The sequence below is a fragment of the Neolamprologus multifasciatus genome, chromosome 19 (genome assembly GCF_963576455.1).
Source record: "Neolamprologus multifasciatus chromosome 19, fNeoMul1.2, whole genome shotgun sequence".
In the NCBI taxonomy this organism is placed as follows: Eukaryota; Metazoa; Chordata; class Actinopteri; order Cichliformes; family Cichlidae; genus Neolamprologus; species Neolamprologus multifasciatus.
The window spans coordinates 9,843,427-9,855,187 of NC_140457.1; the positions used below are offsets into that span (position 1 = coordinate 9,843,427).

At 42.1% G+C, this 11,761-nt stretch overlaps 2 protein-coding genes across 2 annotated transcripts in view; both read right to left on the reverse strand.

The window, feature by feature from the left end:
* The window catches only part of sos2 (son of sevenless homolog 2 (Drosophila)), a 38,306-nt gene extending 36,337 nt beyond the window's left edge, over positions 1–1,969 (reverse strand). The window contains exon 1 of the mRNA XM_085142581.1: positions 1,004–1,969. Within this exon, the coding sequence (XP_084998707.1) occupies positions 1,004–1,087 (84 nt within the window). The 5' untranslated portion in view covers positions 1,088–1,969. The remainder of the gene's footprint in view (positions 1–1,003) is intronic.
* A 1,304-nt stretch (positions 1,970–3,273) lies between these two features.
* On the reverse strand, positions 3,274–11,081 carry l2hgdh (L-2-hydroxyglutarate dehydrogenase). The gene is made up of 10 exons (XM_085142597.1): positions 10,653–11,081; positions 8,453–8,568; positions 6,762–6,913; positions 5,675–5,806; positions 5,429–5,591; positions 5,297–5,331; positions 5,047–5,214; positions 4,570–4,727; positions 4,335–4,466; positions 3,274–4,257 (listed from the first exon to the last, which is right to left on the reverse strand). The coding sequence occupies exons 1-10, from the start codon at positions 10,730–10,732 to the stop codon at positions 4,062–4,064; spliced, it is 1,332 nt and encodes a 443-aa protein (XP_084998723.1). The 5' UTR covers positions 10,733–11,081; the 3' UTR covers positions 3,274–4,061.
* Positions 11,082–11,761: the final 680 nt, after the last annotated feature.

Sequence of the window (11,761 nt, forward strand, 5' to 3'; positions counted from 1 at the left end):
TCTTGGGACTCTCCAGCCACATCAGAACACTAAAATTCATGAGTCGGTCTTGACAGGACGCTGTAAGTTTATACACACAGCCAGTTCAAAAGGAAACGCAGCATGCAGATCATTGTGCACCTTCCAGTTTCTAAACAGTCTGGCCTTGTGTGTGTAACCTTACAGAAAAGCAAGGCAAACAGTCCCCAGTGAAACAGAAAGAGCGGTGACAAATGCGTTTTTCTCCATTAGGAGTTGGTACCAGACTTTCATGACTCTGCAAGTCTGAGCAGAAGGGATGAGGGGATGTGGAGGGGCCACAAAACAGAAAATAAACCTAGGAGAAGCCAAGATGATGCAAGAAAAAGGAAAGAACAGGGCAGTCAAAAAGGAACTGATACAGATGTGTCCTGCTGACCAAGGAAATTAAAATGCAAATGCTTCCTATTCCGAAGAATTCATTTTAAGTTTATAAGAGTCTAAGCTGCATTGCTTGGGAAAAAAGGCAGATAAGTATGACCAAAAGCACCCGAAAACAGCTACAGAAGCTCTTTGCTCAGCAATGATGATACATCTTTTGATGAAATGAGGAACAAATAAAGAAGGCAACACGACACTCAACTCAAGCTTCATTGGTATTCACCCTGGATCATGCAAGTCGTTAGCACACCCTCGAAACGACGAAAAACTCGTTACAAAGGAACAACTTCTTCAAAATCACCGTGGGAAGTCATTATGAGGAACTTGGGTGACGAGCATATTGAATAGGCACAACAGAGACATGTCAACAGGCGCGGGATATCTCCAGAGGTCTGCAAGACACTAAATGCCTCACAAATAAGTATAGTGTTAATATAAACACTTTGAAGTTTTTGCTTCTGAGCCGACTCAAGTCAAGAAGTGTTACCAAAACTTTTGCGCTGGTAAAGATGCACTGATGAAACCAGTGTTCAAATCGGTCACCCCAATACGGGTGTTTTGATTTATAACAGTGCATAGAGAAAGCTGGTGGTCACAGTCGTACCTTTCGTAGAGCTTGCACGAAGAGGCCTCTCCATTTGTGACTATTCTCGTCACTTGAAAAGTCGTATATCTGCTGGGGCTGCATTGCTGAAGCGGCTCCTGGTGTTGCCGTGATCCGGGCTGAACCGTCAGCATCGGCCCCGGGTAAATTGTCCTTATGGGTGGGTCAGTCCCGGCTTTACAACGGTGAAACAACACAAACTGGCTCACTTAATAAAAAGCAGAGTAACTAAAGCAGAGTGTGAGTCCGAGATCAAATCGGGCTAAACAGCGGGAAAAATATCTATTAAAAAAAGATGGAAAAAAGCACATGTAGCAATAAAGTTAAGTCGCTAGCTTTGTGGCTATGTGGCCAGCCTGCTGCTCCTGTAAACACCCAGCAGCTGCTAACTGCTAATAAGAATGCTGCTAAGTGTAACACTTGCTGCTTGGCGTTTGCTTAAAAACTTTAAAGCAGGCACATTGAGCTCAATGTTGAGGCAAGACGTTGGAGCCGAGGTTGCTGCCAGCTAACTACAGCTACAAGTTATGTTACGTTGTTTACAGCCAAAACACCTGCACGCTAGCGTTAGCCGGCCAGCTAACGATTGCTACAGGCTGCTGGGGCTGGCCTCCGCTGCGAGTACTATGTTGTGGCACACGACCCGTTCAGCTCCAAACAAGGCACACTTTCTCCTGCGCTGCTTGCTCCGAATTCAGTCATCTTCCCCGCAGCAGATAAGGCGCTAAATCCCGCGTATACCTCCAAAGCAGCGGCCGGTCCGAGGCATATTTGCGAGCAGAGCCGCTGAAGAGCAGCCGAGGTGTTTTTGGTTCGTGAAGTCGAAGATGTTCGTACCAACTCCGCTGCCTGCCTACAGCTTCTGCTCGCTGCGCCGTGCGTCCCTGCGTAATTTCACATTTTATTGGACTGAAAAAAACAAGGCTGGACTTTTGTCTCTACACACAGAGTAGACTCTTAGCAGCGAAGAGTAGCGACACACAGAGATAGATAGCGGGAAATACAATAAAACTTATTGACTTTCCCTTTGAAGTGTCGGCCACACTAAATACATTTCTAATTACGTTTTATATGACAAGGAGGCTGGATTTATGGGGAAAAATGCGCTTAAATAAATATTATGAGTGAAAATATTTTTTTGAAAACTTAGGTGCCCCATACATTGTCTTTGTTGCTGTGATTCAGCACATGAAAAAATGATTGACTTCATTTTTAATAATTAAATATGTAATATGTATTTAATTTATTTTGGCTCTTCCAGTATGTTGCCTCCTTGTGTCCAAACTTTATAATTCATTGACTTAGCCATGGCACAGAAGGGCTGTAGTCGCCACAGTGGACCATCTCCCTAGCATCCTCCCCCTCAAACCTCTCCATGTCCTCCTCCACTACATCCATGAACTTCGTCCTGCCTGGTAGCTCCATCTTCAACATAATTTATCCAGTATATCCACTATCCCTCTCTTGTACGTGTTGCATCTTTAGAGCTATTTCTTGACATGAAGCCATACTGCTGCTTGGTGATCATCATCTCTGTCCTGGTATGGCTCATCAACTTTAGCCCTCTGTAGTTACTACAGCTTTACATATCCTCCTTGTTCTTCAGACAGTACAGGTACACTTCTCCGTTGCTCAGCCATCCAATCAGTCTCCGCGACTGTGTTAAACAGTGTGCTCTGGTTAATTGTGGTTCCCCAGGGCAGGTAGAAACTTCCACTTCAGGCCCCTCTTTTGTGGAACCAGCTCCCAAATTGGAATAGGGAAGCTACTTTTACAATTAGGTTTAAAACATCTCAGTATGTAATCATTAGTTGTTATTAATCTATGGCATGTCTTTGTTCTGTCCTCTGACGCTCCCCCCAACCAGGCTGAGCCTAATTCTGCCAGCAGTTTCTTCCTTTTTAAAAGGGAGTTTTTCCCTCCCACTGTTGCCAAGTGGTTGCTGATAGGGGACAGTATAAACCTTGCAATATAAAGCACCTTGAAGCAAATGTTTTTGGGATTTGGTGCTATATAAATAAAATGTAACTGAATTGGTTAAAAAGTCCACAGCTCTCTCCATACCGCCAATTCATCCTCTTCACTGCTGTAAAATCACAGCACAGTGAAAAATCAGCTTTAAACACAGCAAGGTTGTGTTTAAATATTCGAAGTTGTGGTCAATTCCCATATTAGTCATTATATTTAAATATAAAAGAATGTAGCCTACATCTTTAAAAAAAAATCCTCCAAAAGACCTAACCTAAAACAGAAACCACAAAAATGGCACATTTGTTTTCAAAAATATATTTTTTTTTTTGAAAATTCCCTTAACATTCATTTGTCATAATCAATGTAATGACAGAAAGACAAACATGAGAACAGTTTTAGGAACATGTGCAGAGTTTGAAACAGATTCAAGAGAAATCACCAGCAGCTCCACAAAAAAATACAAATTTGCCTTAATGAAAATATAGATAAGACAAAGAGACTATTTAGTCATGATATAATTTAACAACCTTTGTAGCACAACTGTCAAATGGAGTAAGAAGAATCGATCTTTCTTGGTAAACCGTGTGGTACATGAAGACTTTCATAAGCCAACATCTAGATAAAAGCCTCCATGATGACACCGAAACTCTTCATTCATTTATAGCGGACTATACAGTCTTCAAACTCCTCTTTCATACAGGTTGAAAAATCACATTGAAAAATTAAAAAGAAACTGTTTGTACTGAAATGTAACCATTAAAGAGCCCTCGTTTAAATCTAAAGTGCACATTTACGCACAGTTGATGTACTTTGATATTATAATTTTAATGTTAGAAACTGATGATAATGCTATTGAAGTTACAAATGTAAAAAGCAGGTCATGGCAAACTTTATTTCTAGACAGAAATGTAGTGCAGAAAATAAATTGTACTTTCACACGTGGTGAAGTAAACATACAACCTGAAGTAGCACCACGAAAATAAAAAAGCGCAGCAGATAAGTCACTTTATTCTGTTAAAATAAGGCCTGTTCTGTAATAAAGAAGTAATGACAGCTGGACTTTCTTTGGTTTTCTCTTCTCCCTCTGCTACAACGTAAAACGGTTCTCCACCTCATCTGCAATCATCTCAGCAATGGCGAGGGAGGAGGTGGCTGCCGGCGAAGGAGCATTACGCACGTGGAGCACTCGACTGCCCACGTCTCCGACCCCGCCGTCAAACACAAAGTCATCCACGAGGTTTCCGTCGCGGTCGAGGGCCTGTGCTCGAACTCCCGTTGGACCCCTGGACAGGAAACAACCAGCGGTTACAGAAAACCGGTCCTAATATTGTGTAACAAGCACCAAGAATGATTTCTCTACCTGATCACGTCACTCAGGGAAAGTTCAGGGATGTACTTCTGCAGATTTTTAACCTGTGCACCAATGAAAACTCCTCTATACATTTCTCCAACTCCGAATGTAATGTTCCTCATTATTAGCTTCTGAAGGCCTCTGCAGGTAAACAAAACAAAACAAAACACAAATTGGCATCACACACTATGCAGCTGTTACACTGTGACTGAAATCGTCATATCTTCCAGGACAAATATGCTACCTGAACAAGAGCGCATCAGCAAAGTCTTGAGCACTGAAGTCGTACACTTTGTAACCCTCCCTTTTAAAGGCGAGGACAGCGTTGGGGCCGAGCCAAATACTTCCATCCATCCTCGGGGTAAAATGAACTCCGAGGAACGGAAAACGAGGGTCAGGAACCTAATGAGAGATTTTACAGAATTTATTAGAAAACACATACATGTTAAACCTGCAACAGGTATTAAAAAAACCCACAAATAATGTGGATGCAACCGTCGGAGCTCTAAATTGGAATCGACAGGAAGTCATCTTTTTAAAATTCCCCTCAAAACATCTCCAGGCAGAGAGGAAAAAGAAGTCCATATACTGTAACTCACTTATAGTTTTTCACATATATCTGGGATGTTCTGCAATTGAGATTGCCAAAAACTGCTTTAAACAAACAGAAAACACCTGCCTGTATATGTTTGCACCAGGAAAACATTTTCAGCAGACTTACAGGGTAAATATTTCCTTTGACCAGGTAATTTTTCTCAGGTTTCAAGACTAAATAATCTCCTCTGAACGGGACGATCCGTGGCTCCCGACTGCATCCAGATATCTGTGACAAACGGTCCGAGTACAGGCCACCACAGGTCAGGACGTAACGGCACCGCAGCTCATTACCCTGTGAGAAAGTAATGATGCAAAAACTGTAAACAACAGAGCTCGATCTGACCATGTGATACCTTTGTTTTAACATGTCTTACTTTGTTATCTCTGACTGCAAGTGGATATTTCATTCCTGCAAATGGAATTTAAATAGGGAGTTGTGTTAGCTATACAATTTTTATGACAAGTTATGACTGTGTCAACACTGATGTGCACAACCAGCTTGTTACCTTCTGTGCTTCCTGCTGGGCTCTCCTTGATCATGGAAATGTCATTGACCTCATATTCAGTTACCACAGTGCCACCTGCCTCCTTGAAGTCAGTACCATAACTGAGAGCCACCATCCTCCAGTCGACAATGCCAGTGTAGGGCGAATCCAAGGCCATTATCCCCTGAAAAGACAAAATATTAAATATTACCCTGCATTAACACGTTTTTGTCCAAGTAAATGAGATGATGTTTGTTTTCTTTTCACCCTGCAGTAAGGCTCTCTGTCCCGGATGCCCTTGCCATCGACAATGGTGAGGTCACGCACATTGTTCTTCATGCCGCGCTCATATAAAGCCTTTAGTCTGGGAATCTCTTCCTGCTCCACAGCAACGATGAGCTGCATGGTTTAAGACAGAAACACATACTTCGCTATTACCAACTGAAAAGTTTCAGAGTACCAACAATCGCTAAAAAAAAACAAGCAGGCATACAGGGTCCTCTTGTATTCTAAATAAATATAAGATTTTATTTTTTGCAATAAGAATTGGCGCTCAGTCCTTTTCTTTACTCTACGGGGCAATAAAAATTAACATCCAAGTCAAAGATCTTGGTTTGGATTTAATCTTTAGGGGGAGACATCAAAGCTGTCTCCAAAACACTCCAAATATTTGATCCTTGCATTGGATTTCATTCAGCTACAGAGCTGACTTTAAGACCCGTGTCTGGGAATAAATATACATTTCAAAGATTTAAAAGCTAGTTCAAACTTCAATCCATCTATTCATCCATCCTCCCTGCAAACTCCAGAAAATCAATTTGAAGTAGGAACCTACCAGGACCTGCTGAGGTCACAGGTTAACCACTGCCACCTAGTTCAATTTTAGTTGCTTTTAGTCGTTATGCTGTCTCCTGCTGGATTAAGCTCACCATGAAATTAGTTCCAACTGTGGGTACTGACTTTCCCCCCCACTGCTTTTAATCAATATGCAGTTTTATTTTTTCTATAAATTTCCTGGACCTTGTCACCCATTTTTGCTTTACATTTCACAGTGGCTCCATAGCGTGGTGCTTAATAAGCAAGAAAATATCTGTTTTCTATCACAGACATCTGTTCTCACTGAGAACATATAGAACCAAGAGTGCAAAACAATTAGCCCCTGGTAAAAATGGGTAACATTAATTAAACTGTGTAAATATGGATGAAGCTGAAAGGGCAGTAGGCTACTGTTAAATACAGTTAAACTAGTAGTATATTTCCTTCCCAACACTGTTGATAAATGTCTGCTGTAATTTCGGTCACTCAAGGTGGTCACTGAACTCTAAATCTATCAGCTTAATATACAGAGACAAACCTTTCCGCATCTCTTGTAAGGAAGTCCTTTCTTCTCACAGTACTCATAGGCTAAAGTGGCTCCTCGCACACACAGCCGAGCCTTCAGTGATCCCGGTGTGTAGTAGATCCCACTGTGAATGACTCCACTGTTATGCCCACTCTGGTGTAAAGCTGGTAGGTATGGACAAATTGAAGAACAATAAGAGAGAAGGGAGTATTAAGTCCTACAGAGTGATGGGGGGGAAAAAACTGACTCAAATAATTTTTTTGTTTCGTTTATTTAGCTGTTTAAATGTTGATCATTTTAATATGCAAAAGTTTTAACTAACTTTATTTAACTTTCTGTTTGGTAAATATTAGGGTACACCTAGGAGATTAGCATAGCATAAAAGAGTGGAAAACAGTAGTTAATATTCAGGTGTGTTAATACGAAGTCACTATCTTCCCAGGAGTTGATGTCTCAACAAATTCTTTGGACTTTGGGCAAACAAGAACAAAGTGTGCTTTATATTTGGCCACAGTGCACAGCGCCACATTTGGAGAAACTCAGCATAACAGCGCAAACAACTCAAGCACAGTGGTGGAGGGCTGATGGTCTGGGTTTGTTTTGCAGCCACAGGACCTGGGCAGTTATTGAGACAACCATGAGCTCCTCTGTATCCTAGAGTCAAACGTGAGGCCATCTATCTGATAGCAAATGAGTCATGTAGGATTAAAATGATCCAAGGCACAGCATCAAATCTACAACAGAATGGCTGAAAAAGAAAAGAATCAACATGCCCAGTCCAAGTCCAGACCTCAACCTCACTGAAATACTGTGGTGGGACCTTAAAGTTTGTGGGGATAGGTTAATTGGATAATCCAAATTGCCACTAGGTGTGAATGTGCGAGTGAATGTGAGTGCAAATGGTTGTCTGTCCCTGTGTGTTAGCCCTGCGACAGACCGGCGACCTGTCCAGGGTGTACCCCGCCTCTCGCCCTATGACAGCTGGGATAGGCTCCAGCGCCCCCCGCGACCCTGAAAAGGATAAGCGGAAGCGAATGGATGGATGGATGGATGGATGGACCTTAAAGTGGGGATTCTGTTAGGGTCCACTTGGGTCCCAGAGTCATCAGACAGTTAGCTGAGGGTCTGCCCACCTGCCTTTTTACAATGCATCGAATAAGAATGACAAATCAGCCGTGGGTTCTCCAACTGTTGACTTCTGTGTCCACAACAGTAGAATCAGGCTTAAGAGAATAGTGCACAAACAAATGCCTGCTATCATCAATGAACTGAAGCACTGTTTTAAATAAGAGTGCAAAGTTTTACCACAATGATGTGAGAGACTGAAGTCACACAGGAAATTATTAATTTAAGTCATCACTACAAGCCATTATATCATGCATCTATATCTATATCATGCAAGTTTTTCACATGACTGCAAATCTTATATACTGATTGGGGTAAAGTGTTGTCATACATCCAAAATCCTGCAATAACTTCAGAAAACAGTGCCAGAGTATGTTTGCTGGTTTGTTACATTTTTACAAAGTTTTGGCTCTGTTCTCCAGGACATTTGATTATTAATGAAACAGTAACTAAAGGGAAAGGGCTTTCAAGTTTAAGAGCGTCAGTGAGTGGGTCAAAAATGTAGAGATTTGTGGAGAACACAAATCACTACATTAACATGTTGTCCCGTGTCTTTACATCCACAACACTCCACTCACAAAGCTCTTTTTCTTTCTCCAGGAGGACGAAACTGAGCGACGGGTGTCTCAGAATCAGCTCTCTCGCTGTGGCCAAGCCCACAATGCCGGCTCCCACCACAGCTATGTCATATGTGCTGAAAAAACAAAAAGCAAACAGACAGGACAAAATTTAAGGTGGCTATTAATAATCGACTAGCTGTACAGATTGAAAAGGTAGAAAACAAAGCAGAATATTTAGGTCAGAGTCCAGCCATGGATGAGAAAGAGACCTTTGACGCAGATCAGTCTGGAGACCTATGACACAGATGTTTGAGTTAAAGAGGTATTTGCAATTACTAATAGTGTCACGGCCAGGGGATCAGCAGGCCGCTGACTAGTAGTTCTCTCACTCTGTCTCTCTCTCTTGCTCTCTCTCTCTCGCCAGGGCGGAACTCATGGTGGGTTCACGCCCTCGACCCACGCCCCTCTGAAGAGGAAACACCTGGGCCTCATTAGCGCAGCCAGCATTTAAGCCAGGGAGTGGCTTCTACTCATCGCTGGATCGTTGTGTGTGACTCACGTCAGTGCAGCCTGGTTCTGAGCAAGTTCTCTTTTTCCCTGCGCAAAACCTCTGACGTGTATTTCTTTCTGTACATAGATCCCCTGGACCCGACCCTGCATTCCCCGAGCGGATTCCTTTGTGTGAGTGTCTGGAGAGAGTCAGAAGAAGAGCGAGTGTCTTTTCCCTCCCTGGATTTCCCCGGAGCCTTTTTTCCTGTCACTGCTTTGTATATAGCACTACCCCCCCCCCCCTGCACTGTTTGTAAATACACCTGGTGGAATTGTAATAAATACTGTGCCTCTGAGTCCTGCGTGTGAGTCCTCCAGCGAACCGTGACAAATAGGATAGAAGAACCCTTCATCATAAAGGCAAGCTAGAGCGAGCAAGGATCTGCAAGAACACAATGTTCACAAACATTTAAATCTTGTAACCAAGTGAGTACACTTTGTGGCATTTTTGCAACAGCCAGACAAAATGTCTTAATGTCCCACAAAACATTAAAGCAATAAATGCAACCAGAGATTAAATCAGGGACTTTCACCAAATTGGCTAGAAAGTGTCGATGTTCAGAGATGAAACCTTGCTCGAGGGTTTCTATCATAACTAGAACAGAGTGCCAGGACCTGTACAAATGCGCACAGTTGTAAGTAGTTAAACCTGCCAAACATTTCACCTGTCAACCCGAGGGTTATCTCAGAAGAAGCTGAATTTAAGTAGGAAGGTTTCCCTTGCTCTTAATAATCATTAACTGTAATTTCCTATATTGCAGGGCTTCCTTAAAGTAAACTGGAGAGGGAGCGGTAAGCTGTGTGCAGCCTCTGAAAACACGGCAACTCTAATAACCGTCCTCCCTGCTAGACACTTATTAAGAAATCATGGTGTGTAAACAACATGTGTAAACAACGTGGTGTGAGGACCTAGCTCATGCAGAGGGTACAGATGTTGTTGAATCTATATCTTGGAGAGTTGGGTGTCCTTGGCAGGCTCAGTGAAAGCTGCATATTTGGGCAGGTACCGATGTTGTGCCAAAAAGTGATTGTCTGCCAAAAAGTGATTTCCGGTATTTGCCAAAAACTGATTGCACGTATTTAAACTGCTATAAGTAACTTGTTGGGCTATAATATGTGAAACATATGTTAAATGCATCCCTCATGGATGACATAAAGTCATATTGAGCCACAAACAACATTCGTGTAACAAGGTAGAAGCCGCAATCAGTTTTTCCTTTTATATAACCTTTATTTATGCAGTTTAAAAAATCTCATTAACATTAAAAATGTATTTTGTCAGAGTAAGCTGGCCAAGAGGACAGCAGAAATGGCAGCAAATATGACAATAGTTCTGTAAAAATATTTTAAACGAGGTTAAAGGACCGGATTGGTTATAATGTAAGTACAATAACACAGAGCTGTAAAGATACTTGAAAAAACAAATAATTTTTTAATTCTATATATAACCCCTTTGTAAACGCTGACGCGTAGACACCGAAGTCTATTTACCAATTAGAAATCAGTTTTTGGCAGGCAATCACTTTTTGGCACAACACCTGCACAACGTCTGCACATTCGTCTGTACGGATTAAAGAAACTAGCACCCCACTCCTACTTCTTCTCTCACATATAACTGAACAAGCTCACACTTATGCACAAGTCATTGTCTTTGTGGTGTCAGCCTCACCCGTGTAGCTGTCTGCTTTGAATATCCTTTAACAGTCCACCAGCAGCCTTAAAGGACGCCCCGCTCAGGATCCGGATCATTGTCAAAGCGTTTAATAGCAGCTCAAATTAGCCTCTTCATCGTATAAGAGCCAGGAGTAGTGATGTGACGTTCTGTATCGAGGCTTCGAAGCGTGTGTCGAGTAATTGAGGGGACGTTTCCACGAAGCGCGTATCGAGGCTTGCTTCATTTATGGGAGGAGCTGAAAATGATGACGTCCGAAGCCTCGCTGCCCGGCTGTACCACGTGACTGGTTCATGAAGCGGTTCGAACTTTGCCGCGAGATATGACAGCGATATAAACCCCTCAGACTTCATTCAAAAATGTGGGTGTTTGATGGAGAGTTGCGGTTAGTGAGAGTTAGAGACAGTTTGGAGGTTTATGAGAGTGAGGAGAGAAAGTCAGGAGAGAATGGAGTCAGCTAAGAAGAGGAGGATGTCCTCCCCTGTGTGGGAACATTTTGATTTTATTCCTCCCAACAAGGTATGTAAATTTCTACAGAAGATGTATTTTCATAATACTGATGGTGCAATAAAACATATGTTAAGCTGTCTTTACCTTTGTACAAGGTGAAGTGTTTGCTATGTGCCAGGGAGCTGGGATATAACAACAACACCTCATCCATGCTTAGGCACTACAGAGCTTTGCATGAGAATAAGGGGAACACCGATTGTGGAGCAAGACCAGGTGAGCCATCAAATGCCATGATAATATAGCATGCAGAATGTTACTAAATGATATAACAATATTATACAATGCAATAAGTGACGTGTGTGATATTTATATTTGTGCTTTGTTTTTGTTGTCTTTCCTCAGGAGAACAATCTCAAATAGATGAAGACCTGGTTAGCATGGTGATTGAGGACTCCCAGCCATTTAGCATTGTGGAGGACAAAGGATTTAAAAGATTTGTTAAATCATTAAATCCTAGCTATGTTCTCCCCACTAAAAAGGTCATAAAAGCAGTGAAAATTTAGTTTTTACAGAATAAAATGTGGGCAGGACTGAGGCTCAAAGCCTCAGTGTGTAGCTGTCTATACCTGAACGTTACAAAAGCACAACCACTGTCC

Bases quoted from the DNA above. Each gene is read 5' to 3' on its own strand.
- l2hgdh (XM_085142597.1), bottom strand. From the start codon at position 10,732: ATGATCCGGATCCTGAGCGGGGCGTCCTTTAAGGCTGCTGGTGGACTG. The intron at 5,332-5,428 runs GTAACAAGCTGG...TTCCATTTGCAG, and splicing joins CCCAGCAGGAAGCACAGAAG to GAATGAAATATCCACTTGCA. The intron at 4,258-4,334 runs GTAGAGAAATCA...TTTCCTGTCCAG, and splicing joins TCCCTGAGTGACGTGATCAG to GGGTCCAACGGGAGTTCGAG.